General features: G+C 42.0%; 1 protein-coding gene across 2 annotated transcripts; it reads right to left on the reverse strand.

Moving 5' to 3' along the window:
* Positions 1 to 264: 264 nt before the first annotated feature.
* CRIPTO (cripto, EGF-CFC family member) lies at positions 265 to 4662 on the reverse strand. 2 transcript variants are annotated; one of them, XM_064496138.1, is made up of 7 exons: positions 4582 to 4662; positions 4344 to 4383; positions 3513 to 3565; positions 3292 to 3426; positions 2687 to 2801; positions 2489 to 2598; positions 265 to 1216 (listed from the first exon to the last, which is right to left on the reverse strand). In XM_064496138.1, exons 2-7 carry the CDS (start codon positions 4376 to 4378, stop codon positions 1104 to 1106), a joined length of 561 nt encoding a protein of 186 aa, XP_064352208.1. In that variant the 5' UTR covers positions 4379 to 4383; positions 4582 to 4662; the 3' UTR covers positions 265 to 1103. The 2 variants fall into 2 exon arrangements, with proteins under 2 accessions (XP_064352208.1, XP_010995443.1); XM_010997141.3 differs by having other exon boundaries at positions 4344 to 4661.
* Between the last annotated feature and the right edge of the window lie 14365 nt (positions 4663 to 19027).

The following is a 19027-nucleotide window of genomic DNA, read 5'->3' on the forward strand; positions in this document are numbered from 1 at the left end:
GCACACACACCAAAGCCAGAAAAAAAAAAGTGGCTTGAGCTCTCAGCTCTTCCAGATCCATCAGTTTTAAGCCCATTGTAGTCATCGTGTACCATGTGCAAACAGATGTCATACACCCTCACCATAGAAACCAGAAAAGTGCATGGGGGCAAAAAATCCCACCACCTAGAAATAACCACAGTTCACATACTGGTCAGCATACTCCCCAGTTTTACTGGGCATACCATATTCACAATGTGGTTTTAAAATAGCCTTTACAATGTATAGCTTTATATATTTAACATTTATTTAACGTATAGGTTTACAACTAAGTATACTGTGAACATTTCCTCTTTTACAACCATTAAAATAATTGCATAGTATGGAGAAAAGATAATTTATTAAGCACTCTCATGGGGGTAATTCAGATAGAATTTTTTTTTCAAGGAAATTTCATTCTCTTTACAATTCCTTGAAGACAGAGCTATCCTTTTCTTATATAGCTTCCTATAGATGATAGAAACTTGTCCTTCAACTTAGATTTTTAACTTGCTTCTCTGTGCACCTGCAGTCATCATCAATCAAGTAATCCCCCTTTTTTTTCCCTCAAATTTCTCTTATTTGCTCCCACTTTGCTAGTCTCCTTGGGACACCCGTACACTTGCATTACTCCAGCATCCTGTCTCTCACCTTTAATATCTGCTCCCTCCCTTCTCCTTTGCTCCCCTTACAGATGCTTCCTTTCCTTTCCTTTCCAAAATACTATTTTAATTGATTTTGATGAACTCTACTCAAAGCTTTGTGCTCAGTTCCATATTAGGAGTAACCCTTAATAATCTGAAGATAGAATTCAATAGTTTAAAGAAAAATAATAAGTCCTTGGTAGAGTTAGATGTATCAAGAAACGCAAGACTTGGGCACAAGAGATGACTTTTTTTAAAGCAGTTTTTTGGAGAGGGTAGGACAGAGGAAAGTAGTGTATAGTTTAAGGAAATGTTAGAGACCATATGGAAATCTATTCACTATTTCAAGGCGACTAACAAATGACTGTCTGTTAGGACATTGGAGAGACAGCCTTTACCGGTCATGAAATTTGCATGACACATGTTGCATGCAAATGTGGATTAATAATAACTTTGTATAGCAAGGCAGATGCCAGGGAGCATAAGAGTGCATGCAGACAGTGTGAATTTTCGAGTCCCAGAAGCTGTGAGCTGATCATCCATCACATGGCCATCTGGAAGGCAGGGACATTTGGTTATTAAAGGAAATCCCTCTGGCACTTGATCCTGCTGCCTACACAAGTGGCACATCTACACAAGCCAAGAATCAGTTAGGGCCCAACATTTGCTGAGTGCAGTGTGCTTATGGGATCAACAGTACCAATTACATGGAATCAGACTCCCCTGAAAAAATAGTTCAATAAAAGTTGCCAGGGGCCTACTGTTAACTTGTTCTTTCCTGGATACATGCTCTCACATCTGGTAACCTACCCCAGCCAGTGACACCTGCAATTGCAGGCGTTGAGTCAGAACTTGGTTAGGTTCTGATGATAGGGAGGAACACATCTTGGGTCCCAAGTTCCAGGGAGAAAACAGAGTCCCCACTTATCCAGTCATTCCACCCACACTTACCAATCGCCTGTCCTGGGCCTGATACCCAATGCAAATGGAAAAGCCAGTCCCTGACTGGATCAGGGGTCCCACCTTGTACTCAGTGAAACATTTACTTTCATTTACAATTTGTTGAACATATATTCAATTTCTAACATCTACAGGATCAGGACGAGGAGAGGCTTCTGAACTAGTGTGACCCTAGAATCTAGCTCAGGTTGGGGAAGCAAACCCTCTTCTGTGGTTCTCTTTGTATTTAGGTTTTTTGGGGGGGTGATAATGGGGTTTACTTATTTTTAGAGGAGGTACTGGGGATTGAACCCAGGACCCTGTGCATGTTAAACATGTGCTCTCACTTGAGCTGTACTCTCCCCCCATCTGGTTCTCTTCGATGTCCCTGCCCTTCCTGTCACACTTTCCCATAGTGAAAATCAGCTAAGGTGAAAGGGTTCTGAGACCAACCACCAGGGGGCGCCATAAAGGAGCCTTTTAGGATCAGGGAAGAAATTCCTAAGGAAGGAGAAGTAGGGTCAAGCCTCCTTGGAATTTAAGGGTGATAAATTGGAGCTGGGCGCCCCCAACCCTGCTGTGGGGTGGTCACTAACTGAACTGTCCCCCTGGGCTTGTCTGGGTCTCCCCGCCCCAAGAAAGGAACACCAGAGAGCGTCTCTCTCAGTGTTTAAGAGGCGAAGTCCTTTCTTTGTTTTCCTCTATAGAATTTAACAAACTATAAACCGTCAAAACGGCTTAAATAGCAAGGATGCCAAGGTGACTATCCCATCTGGAGTCCTGGATGCCTTTACAAGCGGATTTTGGGTTGCCAGTCTCTAGCAAGCCAAGAGGTAAGAGACCTTGTTAACGAACCTAAAGGGCGAAAAAGGAAAACCTCGGCTTACCGCAACCAGGTAGAAATGTCTGAGCAAGGCAGCGCAGCTGGCCCTGCCAGCATTTACACATGGAACACTTCCTGGGCAGCCAGGTGTCGTGGGGCACAGACCCACAGTTCCTGAGGATGAAGGGACACACGTATTTTAAATCCCCGCCTCTCTTTCGCTCCCCTCTCCGCCCCCAGCCCCTCCCGATGGCTTGCTTACTCTTTGCGCGCATCATGCTCACAGTTCCGTCCGTAGAAGGAGGGAGGGCAGGCACAAAAGGACCCCAGCATGCAGGTGCCCCCGTTTAGACAGCAGGTTCTGTTTAGCTCCTTACCTGAAACGTTAAGAGGTGGCTGAGAAGGTGGACGGGTTTCAAAGCTGAGTTCCAGGAAGCAAAGGTTAATAGGGCGGTAAGGACTTAATCTCCCCAAAGTGTTTCCGGAAGTCTAAACATTGTAAACGTCACAGAATAAGACACTGCTTTTTAAGTGTTCCTTTTGCTACCTGTGCTTTTGAGCAGAGACATCTTTTTTTTCACGCACAGTCCAGTGGTGGGCGTGAAGTGGGTTGGGGGAGGGAAACTGCACCCCTGGGGGTTGAAGGACGCAATATTTGTCTCACTTCCATAGTCAAAACCAGTCTACCTCCTCCCCACCCACCAACCCCCTCCCCCAAAAAAGAAAAAAAAAAAAATCCAGCCATCTGCCCAGCTCCAGAATCAGATGCCCACTCTCATAGGCAAAAGTGTCAAAAAGATACTAGGGAAATGTGGAAAAACCAGGACCGCAATACCACATTGCAGATTTAAGACACATGGGTCTTACTCTTCTGGATTCCCATGGATGGTATGAACTGTGAAAGCCGATGACGAATTGCAGGCTCCTTCTGGGACTGAAGTCTGTCATCTCTGAAGGCCAGGGCTCCCTCGGACGGAGGGGCAAGTTCACGGTGGCCCAGCCCTGAACGGCAAAGTCAATGTATGGAATCTGTATTTTGGGCTACGTGAAAATAGCTAGTGATCAAAAGAACAAAAAAAATCCCTTACCAGCAACTAATCCCAGTTCAAACGCTTTGGAAAAGGTCATGATCAAAATCACACTAGGAAGAGGAAATCAGGCCTCCATTAGCAAAACAAAACAACACCTGGGTGTCCTCATCACAAGGACAAGACCATAGACCACAAGGGAGAAGTCACAGAACACCATTTTTCTTTTTCTTTTTAAATGGATGATTAATTCATGTAACAACATAAAGAAAAATGGTGAGAATAAAATCCACCCAATCTCCACCTCTTAACACATATTATTACTTCTCAGGCTCTGTCCTCATCTGCACATAATTTTAAGTAGGTATAAATCTTTTATCTTCTATGTCACATAGATATATTTTTCTTCTGCACATAGTTTCCATATAGGAATTTTTAAATGGCTGGATGACATGCTATGTAATTGATGAATCACATTTTACAAACTATTTCATTTAAATCAGTCATTTAAAGGATTTTCAAAGTTAAAAAAATTTCCCATTATTTTTAATGGTTCCCAAATATTGAAAACCTGTCTATATCTTTGGCCTCCTCAGAAGCAGATTTTTAAATTTCATTGTAATACTAACCTTTTTGCACAAAAGTGTAGGAAACAGTAATCATTTCATAGACAGAGCCAGTTACCTGATGGAAAGTTTTAAAAGCCAATGGCAAAGGTGGATGTAACTTTTTAGTGTGAAGTTTCAGGTCTTTCAGGAAGAGCAGCAGCACTGTTGGAAGCTCTTTAAAATTTGAACAAGGTGAAATGAAACAACAGAGAGGTGTAGAACATTATTTCCTAAGCTGGCAAACTCTAGTAATCCAAAATTCACACTTAAGATCAGTTCATACCTGGAAGAGAAGTGCTCCATCTTCCTTCGGTCCATAGCTCCTGACAATTTAGAAGGAAAAAGTATTAGCCTAGCTTTAATTCAGTCATTGCCAAAACACCCAAAAGAAAACATTAATTTCCTGAAGTGAAAGTGGGAATTTAAAAAGAAAAATATCGCAGATGAGAAATATGTCTTCCGCAGAAGGTCTTAGAAGAAGCAGGAGCCAGGATGTCTCAGGAAACTGGGGAGTTCCTCACACAGGTCGGTCCTACTAAACGCGTTGACTTTAGCCTTTAGGGAGATTCTCCTTCTTCAGCCACAGACCCGGGGGTGGAGGGTGGCGGCGGCAGCGGGGACAGCCCTCTGGTGGGCGGGGAGGCGGAGACCCGTGCGCATTACAATGCTTAAACACTGGGGTGGAGGTGAGAGGTGGTGAAGCCACCAAACAAAGAGAGAAAAAGCTGGGTCTTGTAAAACTGTGGTTAATTAGCCCTAATGTCTCTATCATTAGTTGGGGTTAAACTTATCCGATTTACTCTTTTAAAGAAAAAAATAAAGCAAACCAATTGTTCTATCGGGATAGTAATTCCAGATTGGAGGAATGATGGAAAGTATTGCTTTAATCAGGAAAACCTAAACCCCACGTATGGGTCTCTCAAGGCGTTTGATATTTTATTGAAAACTTTTATTTCTCAAAATTTGCTTTCATCTTTGGTTTTCCAAGAAAAGTTGTGTTGAGCCTGTGCTCCGCCGTGGACGCGGGTAATCCAGATAGAAGTTTAGGGTCTGGAAGGGGGTCCCAAGCTCCCGGGGAGTGAGAGGGTGTAAATTCCAGGCGCACCTGAATTGCAAGCAGCGGCTGGAAGGAAGCGGGAGCCGGCGCCAGAGGTGGGGTGCGGGGCGAGGGGAGGCGGGTTGGGAAATGTGCGTGTGCAGCCAGGCTCTGCGCCTCCCTGGAGAACCCCTGGGGGTCTGCAGTCAGGGTGCCAGGCCTGCCCCTGGAGAAAGTTCTGGATACATGGCAGTCCAGTACGGGAGGCCGTTTCAGCCTTGCCACTGGGTTTCTCTTGCATTTTATCAGCCTCCCAGGGTCTGTAGTTTGGCCTCTTGCATCCTTTCTCTGCCCCGCCCCCAACGACACCAGCATTAACCTGTGTTATCCTAAAAGCATTTATTTATTTGGTGGTTTCTCTTGAGGCCCCAGGCCCCGCCACTGGAGGCGGAGTTCCTGAGCCGGAGTCCTCTTAAACCCTGCCAGGATCCTGAGGGGCCCTTCCAGGTACCAAACCCCCTCCATGTCCCTTGTCTCCTTTTTGTAGAAAAGCTGTAGTTTTCCAGCCCTCCCCTGAGTCACAAAATAGCAGGCTCAAGCAGCTAATGATTAGGACAATAGAGTCACAGAATCTTCGATTCCTCCCTGGAAGACATAGATAACAGTGTTTGATGCACATTCCTGAGTTGTGCTGCCAATGCTGTAACTGCCGCCAGAGGGGAAAAACTGCATGAGGACCAGACTGTAGCCATGACATATGCTGCTCCAGGTGTTTTTTTGAATTGAAGTATTGTTGATTTACAGTGTTGTGTTAGTTTCTGGTGTATAACATAGTGATTTAGTTATACTTTATATATATATATTCTTTTTCATTATGTTTTTACAAGATATTGAATATAGTTCCCTGTGTACACAGTAGACTTTGTTTGTCTATTTTATATATGATAATTAGTATCTGCAAATCTCAAACTCTTAATTTATCCCTCCTCTCCCCCTTTTCCTTTGGTAACCATAAGTTTTGTCGACTGAAATAAAATCACACAATGTAAGAGTTGTGGATTAAGTTTAATTTGGGGGCAAAGTGAGGACTAGGACTATAGCCTGGGAGACAGCATCCCAGAATGCTCTGAGAAACTGTTCCAAAGAGGCAGAGGGAGAACCCAGTATTATATATGATTTCAGTGAAGGGGGTACATCCAGTCAGACACACGTTTAGGCAGAGGCTTGCTGCTAGTCACCAGGAGCAGATGTCACCGTTAATGATTTTAGTGCTTTTCTAGATATGAGGAGACACAAGAATTGAGCTCATAAAACCTTCTCCTGAAATTATCTAACTATCTAAAAGCCTGTTTCACCAGTTTTCCCAGAGCACAGAGCGCCTCATTCCTGATTTCCATCTTGAACTCTTTTCAGGATGTGTTGGAGGTCAGCAGCTGTAGCGGCTCGTGATTAATCCAAGCAGGGCTTGATGGCAAGTGCCAACGTGATTCAGTCCTTGTATAGGCATATGGCAAGTGCCAATTTTTAGTTAACAGTTTGTTTTCTATGTCTGCGAGTTGGTTTCTGTTTTGTAAATAAGTTCATTTGTGTCATTTTTTAAAGATTCCACATATAAGTGACATTATATGGTATTCTTCTTTCTCTTTCTGGCTTACTTCACTTAGAATGACAATCTCTAGGTCCATCCATGTTGCTGCAAATGGCATTATTTCATTCTTTTTTATGACTGAGTAGTATTCCATTGTATATATATGCCACAACTTCTTTATCCAATCATCTGTCCATGGACATTTAGGTGGCTTCCACATTTTGGTTCTTGTAAATACTGAAGCTGCTCCATCTTGAGCAGTACTGAATCTATGGCTTGCACAATTCCAAGAACAGGCCTCAAGAGAATGGGAAAAAAAACTGACCCTGGAGCTTAAGGTTAACTGTGCTTAAAACAATCAAGATGACGCTGACACAATAGGTCACCTGGCTCCAACAGACTTTAGACCTCCATATTCCCCTATTTCAAGGTGGATGGGATTGGTTTACTACCCTGTTTTCTTGGATTCCCTCTGGGATTAAGTCAAAGCTTGAAGGAATCCTGAAATTGGGACTAACTCTTTAACTAATTATTGTGGGTTTTTTCTTCTAGTCAAGGGGTTCATACTTGGGATGATAACTCTTTGCAAAACAATTACTAAAAAGGTTAGTAATGAGGTACCTCTTTTGGAATCTCAACTGGCACATAAAGAAAGCAAGTAATATTTTGCCTGTGCTCAGCTTGAAGAAGTTACTGAAGACGTACTTTTGCCCCTTAGACATGAAAGGAAAGTCTAACAGTGGGGGTTGTAACTGAGGAAGTGAGACGCTAACTAGGGACTCTCAGTAACTCAGCATTGTTCCAAATCTATTTCTTAATTATTACTATGCCTGACGTCTGCCATTAACTTAGCTTGCTGCTGATGGAGAAGGCTGTTGATGCATATCGAGATTGAAGATTAGTTTTTCTATAGGCTTTGTTCCTTATTTCTTTGGGCTTTAGTCCTTATATCAGGACTAGCTGGCCAAAGATTTATGACTCAGATAATGTTCCAACTGCAAGCAAGAACTGACGTCTACTTGGAACCGCATAATGGAGACAATCATCTCTGAAAATAGAAGATTGCCCCTCCCCGGCACGTAGCCCCTTCCTCTTTTCTCTATGCAATCTCTGAGCAAAACCTGGAGAGATGGGAGTTGGTTCTTTGGGATGAGTTCACCTTTACCCCAGGATTGCCGGCTTCCTCAATAAAGCTATCTTTTCTTGTACCCAACACTTGTCTCTCAGTATTGGATTCTTGAGCAACAAGCTGCCGAGCCTGAGTTTGGTAACACTCTTACCTATCTCAGTGCACAAGCATGCAGCCTTTATTTAATTTTATTGTCCCCTGTCTTTTCATTGGATTTACACCATAGAAGAATGAATTGGCAGCATCCGAGGCCGTTTCAGCATCAGTGTCTACCTGTGTGAATGTGATGGGTCCACATGTGCTAAAGAGGAGTCGTGATTTTCTTCTACAGCTGTGTCTTGGGAGAAGTAAATTTTAAATTATTTTTATTGGGAGGTAGGGCCCCATCAGAGCAACGGTGGGATGTTTACTTAGAGCTGGTAGCATTTTTCCTCCAAAGCAGCTGACTAATTCCTGCTGTTCTTCAACTTCCCGGGTGGCCTTTCTACTTGTTAAAAAGCTTCGAGTGTCACACAGAGATTCGGAGAGAATGGGGGAACTTGGCCTGAAGCTCTAGAAGCCGGATGTGGGAGAGGGCAAGGAGAAGGCTAGCCACCCAACCACAGGAGCTGTGCTGGAGGCTTGAAGAAAGTACATTACAGGAAAGTATGATACATTCGTAGCGCACTTGTGCTTCACAGTCGACAGTCCAGTGTGCTCAGTAGAGAAGGAGCGTTGGCAATACGAGTCTCGCTTTGTGGATGACGCGGTGAATCCCGTCTGTGGACTTCCATGTCTTTTCCACAGAGGCAGAATTGGCAGCAGGACAGCATCCCTGCATTGACACTTCCTTATCTAAAGGGGCTTTTCAGTGGGAGGATATGGCTCAAATGGAAGAGTGCATGCCTAGGATGCTCGAGATCATCAGTTCAATCCCCAGTAGCTCCTCTAAAAATAAGTAAATAAATAAATGAACCTAATTACCTCTCTTCCCCCTCCAAAAAAAATAAATAAAGGGGCTCTTGTGGAACTTTTACATCTGAATTAGGACCCCTAGAAATCACCTCCCCATTTTCAGGGGAAGGATGAGTTCAGCCTGCAACCCAAGGAGGCCAGCCTTTCTGCCACACAGAATCCCTTCTTAGCCAAAGACGGGAATTCACTGAAAAGATCTATGTTCCCCACAGGTACAGAGGGCAGAGAAGTTCAAGGGTCTGTAGTAGACAGAACCTGGGCAAAGTTTTGGGATGGGAAGAGGATGAGGGGGAGGGAAAAGGCTGAGGTGCCTGAGTGGCCAGATATTTGCTCTAGGGCTGGGGACACACAGGCTGTTCATTCAACAAGTATTTTTTTTTAAATCTTTTTATTGAAGTATAGTCAGTTTACAATGTTCTGTCAATCTCTGGTGTACAGCACAATACTTCAGTTATACATATGAACATACATATATTCATTTTCATATTCTTTTTCACCATAAGTTTCTACAAGATATTGAATATAGTTCCCTGTGGTATACAGTAGAAACTTGTTGTTTATCTATTTTATATACAGTAGTTAGTATCTGCAAATCTCAGACTCCCAATTTATCCCTTCCCACCCCCCACCCCCTGCCCTGTAACCAAAAGCTGTTTTCTATGTGAGTCTGTTTCTGTTTTGTAAATAAGTTTGTTTGTCTTTTTTTTTTTTTTTTGATTCCACATATAAGTGATATCATATGGTATTTTTCTTACTTTTTCTGGCTTACTTCACTTAGAATGACAATCTCCAGGTCCATCCATGTTGCTGCAAAAGGCATTATTTTATTCTTTTTTTATGGCTGAGTTGTATTCCATTGTATAAATACACCACAGCTTCTTTATTCAGTCGTCTGTTGATGGACATTTAGGTTGTTTCCATGTCTTGGCTATTGTACCTAGTGCTGCCATGAACACTGGGGTGCAGGTATCTTTTTGAATTAAGGATTCCTCTGGATATAGGCTCAGGAGTGGGATTGCTAGACCATATGGTATGCCTATTATTAGTCTTTTGAGGAATCTCCATACTGTTTTCCATAATGGCTGTACCAAACTACATTCCCACCAGCAGTGTAGGAGGGTTTCTTTTTCTCCACACCCTCTCTAGCATTTATTGTTCATGGACTTTTGAATGATGGCCATTCTGACTGGTGTGAGGTGATAGCTCATTATAGTTTTGATTTGCATTTCTCTGATAATTAGCGATATTGAGCATTTTTTAAATGTGCCTATTGGTCATCCGTGTGCTTTCATTGCAGAATTGCTTGTTTAGGTCTTCTGCCCATCTTTGGGTTGGGCTGTTTGTTTTTTTGTTATTAAGTTGTATGAGCTGTTTATATATTCTGGAAATTAAGCTCTTGTCAGTCTGATCTTTTTGCAACTATTTTCTCCCATTCCGCAGGTTGTCTTTTTGTTTTGCTTACGGTTTCCTTTGCTGTGCAAAAGCATATAGGTTTAATTATGTCCCATTTGTTTATTTTAACTTTTATTTCTATTTCTTGGGTAGACTGCCCTCAGAGAACATTGCTGAGATTTATGTCGGATAATGTTTTGCCCATGGTTTCTTCTAAGAGGTTTATAGTGTCTTGTCTTATGTTTACCTTTAAGCCATTTTGAGTTTATGTCTGTGTACAGTGTGAGGGAGTGTTCTAACTTCATTGATTTACATACAGCTGTCCAGTTGTCCTAACACCACTTGCTGAAGAGACTGTCTTTACTCCATTGTATGTTCTTGCCTCCTTTGTCAAAGATTAATTGACTAAAAGTTTGTGGATTTATTTCTGGACTCTCTATTCTGTTCTATTGGTTCAACAAGTATTTAATGCATCTACTATGTTGCCAGTCAAGGGCTGGGCTATGGGAACATAGTGGTGAGAGGCGACCCCACCACGTAGTGTGGGAGAAAGGACAGTCATCAATGGTTGTGGTTGTTCTGCTGCCCCTGGGTGGGGAAGTTGATTGGCGACTCTGGGACGGCCACTGGATACCACTGCTGGGTCACTGCCAAAAATGGCCACCCAGACTCGGGGCCGTGAATGCCATGTTAGAGACCCAAGGAGGGCTAGGCCTGGGATTAGAAGACTCCCGGTCTCTGGCAGCGCATTGCCTCCCTGATGAAGGGTACCGACAAATGCTCTTGGTCTCAGGGTGGTTCAGTAGCGCCCTCTTGTCCAGCGCAAGCTGGTGTGCCTGAGGCCCAGTGCAGCCAAACAGAATGAAATGTGCATCAGTCAGTCTCAGGAATCTTGGGTTTGATGACACCCTGAGCTGTCCTGTGTTAAAAATTGGGGCAAGAAAGACAGGGTTGTGTGTTTAAAATCATACAAATAAGAATCTGACTTAAAACCATCCAGCCAACATAACATCAAAATCAAAAGAGAAACTTCCAGGGTCTGTCTCAACTGCAAGGAAGAAAACACATATGGAGATAGGATCGATTTTAGCTTTAAAAAACCAATTCAAACATTTCTGTGGTTGAGACCATTTAGAATGAAACTCCAATTAAATAGTTGATTAAAAAGAACAGCCATTTCTGCAGCGCAAAGATGAGGTTTTAAGGTCAAAGCCAACTTCTATCCTAGGACTCGTAGGGACACATTGTGTCTTACCTCTTCCTTGTCCCCTCAACATTCAGGCATGAGGGGGAGAGGTGAGCCAGGCTGGGGAACCCCTCCAGCTGAGGAATGCGGGGCCTTTGATCCCACCAAGCTCAGTGCCCAAAAGCTGCTGATAAAACCTGAGCAGCACTCTGGCAGAGGTGGGGCCCTGCATTCATCAGCAAGTTACTGGTTTCTGTTTTTACTGGTAAACTTAACAGCCACTGGAAACCTATTTTGTGTTTGCTACTGACCTCTGTGCGGGGTTTAGAAAAATAGATTCTTGCTCTCAAAAAATCTGCAGTCTCAGTGGGAAGACTGCTCAGAGCCATACTGTTACAGAAACTGGGTAAGAGGGACGCAGAAGAGCTTAGGAGAGGACTCCGTTTGTGTGTGTATGGAGGGCTGTATCGTATGAATTCCTACATAGGCATAGCATTAATTATCTTATCAAGAAACACTTGGTGTGTTGCTGCATTTTGCAGTGGACTCGCTTGTATGTCTGTCGTGGTGAGTGCTTGGGAACATACCTAGCCGGTAAATTTCTAGCACTGGGATTGCTTGGTTAAAGGGTGGATATTTTCCAGATTATTTTCCAAGAAGTCTGCACCAGTCTCCCCTCCCTCCCTTCTCCTCCCTTCCCTGCTCATCACCTGGGTCCTTACCAGCTGGCTGCAGCAAGCGTCTTACTTTTTGCTAATTCTATATGTGAAATAGTATCCCGTGGTTGTTTGGATTTGCATTGTTTCCTAGGTGTATTGGATGCCTGTATTTCTTTTTCTATGAGCTGGCAGGTAGTTCTTAGAAGGAATTTGAACTGGACTTTCCCTCATTTTGTCAACAGTGTTGCAAACTGCTGGTTTTCTTGTCTTTCACCAGCCCTCCCCCATGCCTTATCCCCCAGATTAGGAGATCCAGAAACCTGGTCTTCCTGAAATCTCAGCTTCCCCAGTGCAGTGTCTGTCTGTGCTGGTTTCCTTTTGGCTGAATCTTATTCCATCTGCTGCATGTGTGACTGCGTAAACATTAAGTTTCAGCCTTAATGTTTCTAAAGGGAGGGTGGGGCAGGCAAGGGCAAGGTCTTCAAGAAGCTCCAAAGGAAAGCAAATTGCGCCCCCTAGCCTGAGCCACGAAATACAACAAAGACTATTCTCTCCCTCCAACGGGGAAAGAAAAAGTGAATTTCAAGTACCCCAAGCAGCGCTGAATTCTGGACAGCTTGTTCAGGAGAGTCCACCAAATACAAGACAAGACAGTCTTGCTGCATTTACTGGGAACCATGTTCGTGTAGGGGAATTCTGATTGAGACCTTTAGGCGTGGCTGAGGTTTAGAATGCTCACCCCAATTTTTCTCCTTCCAATCAAATTTACTCTGTGCTGAGCACACTGAGGGAGACAGAGATCTCTAAGATTGGACTCCTGTTCCCTCCCCTCTTCCCCCCAGATAGGACAAGCCCAGTAATCTATGCCAAGTGACATTTTAGTGTTATCAAAAACTGCTGATAGGGAGGGAACAGTCACTTCCTGATGGCCTGCTGACCAGGTCAAGTTCAGTGCTCCCCCCTCCTTGGGCAGACAGATGGATGAGCAGACTCCTGAGAGTGAGACCTGGGAAGGAAAGCTGGGGTCTCACTTGGTTTCACAAGACCTGGAGGATCTCATTTAAAAGTGCTTCTTAAGTGGATTTTGTATCTGGTTGCATTCAGGCATTCTTCACAGCTCTTAATGGTTTTGAAATGGATGAAATAAGTGCATCTGGAGGGACGGAGGGAGGCCAAAGTGCAAAACCCAAGCTGTAAGAGAAATGGGTTAAAGTGCTCCAGGGAGAAGATTTCCTGTATGCAAATGACCCTGGGCACTTTGAAGCGCCCCCAGCTCTGGAAACTCAGTTGAGCCAGGATGGACTTCTGACCTAAGGGAACTATGAGATAAAAATGGTGTTGTATTAAGCCACTAAGTTTGTGAGAATTTGTTACATGGCAGTATAAGCTGAATACAAACACTTCAAAACTTTTTAATTGAAGTATATTGTGCATTCATAAAAGTGTACAAATAATACGGTTTACAGGTTAATAAATTATTCCAAAGTGAGTACTGTGGAACCATGACCCAGGTCAAGAAAAAGAATATTCCTGGCATCCCAGAAAGTCTACCTTCTGCTATTCCGCAATCACCGCCCACTCCCTCTACCCCAGAGCTTTTCCTTTTCTGATTTTTAATCCCACAGGTTGGTTTTCCATGGTTTTGAACTTCATATAATTATCAGTGTGTGTGTGTGTCTACTTCTTTTTGCTCAGCATTATGTTGTTGAGAGTCATCCATGTTGTTGTAGAAGTTTGCTCATATTCATTGCAATATAGTATTCCAATGCATTGAATTTATACAAAGATTCAGCACCGCTTATTGAAAAGATCATTCCTGCATTACTGCTCCACCATGCCATTTCGTCAGGAATGTTCATATGTTCATGTGAGTGTTTTTTTTTTTTTTCCAAAATGCTTTTTTCTGTTTGGTTGGTCAGTTTGTCTCTTCTTATACCAATACCATTCTGTCTTCAGTACTGTAGTTTGTATTTTAAAAGTCCTTGATATTTGGCATGATAAGTCCTCTCCCTTTGTTCTTCATATTCAAGATTATATTGACTATTCTTGACTTTTTACATTTCCATATAATTTTTAAACCATTTTCTGAATTTCCAAAAACTTCTGCTAGAATTTTGATTAGAGTCCATTGATTCTTTAGAATTACTATCTGTATCATATTGAACCTTCCAGTGCATGAGATTTGTTTAGGTGTTGTTTTATTTCTTTTAGTATTTTTATATAGAGGTAGTATACAAATTTGGGGGGATTATTCCTAAATATTTTTTTTTTTAATGTTAAACTAAATGGTATCTTTTACTTCCAATTTTGTGGTGCTGATTTTTATATTGATCTTGTATCCAGTACCTTTAGGAAATTTATTTATTATATTGGTTTGCAAGGGCTGCCATAACAAATACCACAGACTGGGTGGCTTAAAAAACAGAAATTTACTTTCTCACAGTTCTGGAGATTGGAAGTCCAAGATCAAGGTATCACCAGATTTGCTTCCTTCTGAGGCCTCTCTGCTTGGCTCGCAGATGGCCACCTTCTTGCTGGTCCTCCTGTGGTCTTCTGTGTGGGCACATTTTATATTTTTCTGGATTCAGCTTTCTGCTATTTTGCTTAGGAGTTTTGCATGCACGTTTGTGATTGAGACTGGCCTGTACCTTTGCGTATCTTTGAATGTCTTCGGCACATTTTAGTTTCAAGGTTATCTCTACCTCACAAAATAAGTTTGCATTTGTTCCCTTTTTCTATTAGATGAGAGTTGGGTCATTTCTTCACTAACTGTATGGTAGAATCCATCACTGAAGCCATCTGGGCCTGGCTTTGTCGGGGAGGAGTGAGATGAATTTTAATTATGAATTCTTTTTTTTTCATAAATTGTAACAATGTTCACATTTTCTATTCATCCTTCTGTCAGTTTAGGTATGTTATTTTTTATTAGAAATTTGTCCACTTAACCACGTTGTCAAATTTTTAAGGCATAAAGACGTTAATAACATTATCTCAGGACTTTTTAACGTATGCAGGATCTGTCATGATGGCTCCTTTTTGTTTTGAATGTTTGTAATTTTTGTTATCTCTATTTTAAAAGAAACACCTCTGCTTTTGTGGATCCTTTCCACTGTATGCTTATTTTTAAACCTCATTATCCATTGCACTTTATTGTTTTCTACCTTCTATTTCTTTTGGATTTCTTCTGGTTTTTTGTTTGTTTGTTTGAATTACTTGAAAGCTCAGAGCACTGATTTTCTTTTTCTTTCTTTCTTTTTTTTAATGGAGTTATTGGGGATTGAATCCAGAACCTTGTGCATGCTAAGGACACCATCTACCACTGAGCTACACCCTCCCCCAGTCACTGATTTTTCAGACTCAATTATGACTCTAGATTTATTCTTTTCTACTATTTGCAAGTAAGGTTTGTACCAGCATAGCATTAGTTAATTTTCATTTCCGTTATTTATAAAGTGTTTTCTCATTTCCATTGTGATTTCTTCCTTGATCCACACATTATCAATTTATACTAAATGGATATTTTGTCGTTAATTTTTAAATTGACTTCCAGCTTAATTGTTCTATGGTCGGAAACCACAGTTTGTATGATTTCAATCCTTTAAAGTTTGTTGAGACTTGCTTTATGACCCAGCATATACTCAGTTTAAAAATAGTCCTTTAAAATAATTGTGCTATGCTGTTCTCAAGTTCAGTGTTCTATTTATATATATTTGGTTAATTGTATCAATTTCATGTTAACTTATTCTATATCTTTACTAATTTTTTTGTTTGCTCTCCTTTCATTTACTGAAAGAAGTTGTCAAAATACCCCACTGTGGATTTGTCTGTTTTCTCTTTTAGTTTTTGAAGTTTCATTTTATATGTATGTAGACGATATCACTAGCTTCTTACAAATTTAGAACTATTATATCTTCCTGATGGCTTCCAGACTGTCTTTTTTTAGTATTATGAAATAGGCTTTATTTCTAGCAAATATTCTTTAAACTGTACTTTGTGTGATCTCACCATAGTTTTGCCAGCCTTTTTAAAAAAAAACAAACATGGCATGTTAGCTATTATTTGTGTGTGTGTTGGGGGGGGGTTGTTTTGTTTTGACTTTGTGTGTGCACGCTTCATTTTAATCTTACAAGGGTTGTACCAAAACTTGAAAACAAAAATAGCTTTCCATCCACAATTGTATCACTAAACATGAAAAGTTTCCAATGGGAATTTTAGGATTGGTATTCTTGGTAATTACAGTTTGGCTGAATGGGAATGACCAAAACATCCCTGGGTTTCCTAATAGAGCCCACCCATCTGTGAACTCATACTCCAGGAGGCACTGGTCAGCATCGTGTCAAGACTGCCTGTGGACCAGATGTGTCATAAGCTTGCAGGATACAAATGGCATTGCTCACAGCGATGGAGTTGGCACAGATCTGAGTTCCAGCCTCTTCCAGTTGCGAAAAGTTCTATTTGTGAAGAGGTTTGGCTTCCTCTAGAGAAAAACTAGATAAACATGTCTTAGAAGGAAGGGCGCAGAGTTCTGCTCTGATCGTGGGTTCTTAGTGTTCCTAGTGGCCCGTCTTGGTGGTGAGGGGAGCAGCTGTCAGGATTGCCCATGGAGTCTAGACTTGGATGACAAATCTAGACTCCATCCAAGTCTAGACTCCAAGTCTAGACTCCATGACTTGGGGAGTGCAGCCCAATACTATGCAAGCCTCATGTGTGGCCACATTAACAAAGTAGAGAGAATCAGGTGAAATTAACTTTCATAATGTGTTTTAATTTAACCCAGACTATCCCAAATACTATCATTTGATCATGTAGTTACTATAAGTTAATATACTATGAGGGCCAGTGCAGCCCCCCTCAACTGAGGGTGTGGTGCTTGGGACTTTCAGCCAGGAAATGTGAAGGGGTGAGTCAGGAGTTTTCACCACTTGCTTCCACTTCGATGGGAAACACTGAGTAATGGTCATTGAAGTCGAATGAAACAGTTTATAAAATTTGGGGTTTTTTCGTTCTTCTACAATTATGGCATGAAGCAGGGGCAACGGGCTGATGAGACCAGGGATTTACTTGGCAGCAAGCTTCGTGGTGCATGTGACTCAATGTTCCAACAGGAGTCCTGGACTCACAGTGGCTGTCAGAAAGCATTTGGTCCCCTGTGGATGTCTGGGGGAGCCTGTGTGTGGAACCCCTTTGGACAAGAGGCAGATGTAAAGCGTGTGGTCTGTGGATTGCATTTCATGAGAGGCTACAGGCCCAGCTGGAGCCGAATTGCATAAAGAATTGTTGAGCTCTGAGAAGCTGGATGGGGTTGGTAACACTAAGGCTGTGCAGGAACTAGGCTCCTTCTAGCTTTAAGGGGACCCTGGAAATAGAAGACCACAGGGCACAATCCTATTCACTGCCCCTTGGTAGCTCAGAAACTGGAAGATCTTCCTGGACACACTTAGCCCAGCGATGAATTTAATACAATAATAGCAATTCCTTGCATGAACATGGTACATTCTATATCTTAAAATACTTCCTGGTCCACATCTCTGAGTGTGGATCAGAAGCAACTGTGGAGCATGCTGAAAATATTGACCCCTGAACGTCCCTTCCACCCTGCCCTAGACTTACGGAGTCAGAACTGCCGAGGGGCAGAGGGGTCCACCCAGGCCATGCCAGTGAGGAGCCAGTACTGGGTACCACTGCACCAGATGATGCTAATTCTACATCCTTGCCACCCATGATGTGGTCTCTGGACCAGCAGCTTTGGCATTGCTTGGAATTTGTTGGTGATACAGACTCTCAGCCCGCCTCTGGCCTCTTGCATCAGGCCCAGCATCATATTAAGATCCCGGGTGGTTTGGGTAGAGGGTTGTCAGATAAAAATATAGGACACTCACTTATATTTAAATTTCAGATAAGCAATAAAATTTTTAATATAGTTATGGTATGTAATAGTTGAGACACACTTGTATTAAAAATTATTTATTCATCTGAAATTCAAATGTAACTGAAGGTTATTTTTATTTGCAAAATTTCTCAGTCCCGTTTGAGTGCACATTCTAGTCTGAGAAGTCCGGGCTACAAAATGGCCCATTCCTCCAAGACCAGCCTCATAAATCATCCCATTGTATTTTGAATGCATTTGTGAAGAAAAAAATATTTTCCACTTAAATTTGATTAAGCTATTGAATATTTAGCGCTCATAAATTGAAATAGTATTTAAGTGGAATCTGAACTGAAACTGCTTTTTCAATATATTATTTGGTTCAGGATACCAGAAAAAAAAAACAAAATGCAAACTAAACATTAATTACTAAATTATTTATCAAAAGAGAAACATAATATAAAAATTCTATCCTAAGTAATAAAAAGCACCCTGTTAGAAATTTATTTGAGCTCCACTAACTTAGTATATATTAGGCAAAAAGTGTTTTTCTGTTCTGTGGGGAAGGTACGGGAGGAACTATTGCCATGAGGGGCACTGAGGGGTAGTGTGGACATGGTTATTGATTATTAACTGTCATTTTGTCCCAGTGTTAGATATCAGAAAAACATATTTGCCCAGTTAGTAAAATCTCTAAAGGGAACCTAAACTCACATATGTTTTAGGAAATTAAAAAGAAAAAAAATGTAAGGATGAAATCAATACTTTGGGCAACTGTTGCTTCAAATACTGGGGGAAAGTTTACATTTCCTTCGTCATATGGCTTTCCTATCCTGCGTTTTGTTTGGTTCCTAACTTCGCGGGCTAAGGACACGGAACACTTTGCCTTCTCTGGCTTGTTTTAGTTAACACACTTGAGGATTTCCAATGTCAAAAGGCCCCGCCATCTGTGGGGAGGTGCAGATAATCCAGGGTTAGAGGGCTCAGATTGGCTGGCTCGCCGTTTGCTCTGTGCCAAGCCCTCCGCTCCCAAGTCTGTTTTGTCTCATGCCGGGCTGAGTCACATAGAATAGATAGACCGTTTATCAGCACATGTCCTGCAGATCATATTATCAGCTTACAAATATAGCCCGTTAGCGCACAGGCAGGGAGGCTCG

This window comes from Camelus dromedarius, chromosome 17, assembly GCF_036321535.1.
Source record: "Camelus dromedarius isolate mCamDro1 chromosome 17, mCamDro1.pat, whole genome shotgun sequence".
Lineage (NCBI taxonomy): Eukaryota > Metazoa > Chordata > Mammalia > Artiodactyla > Camelidae > Camelus > Camelus dromedarius.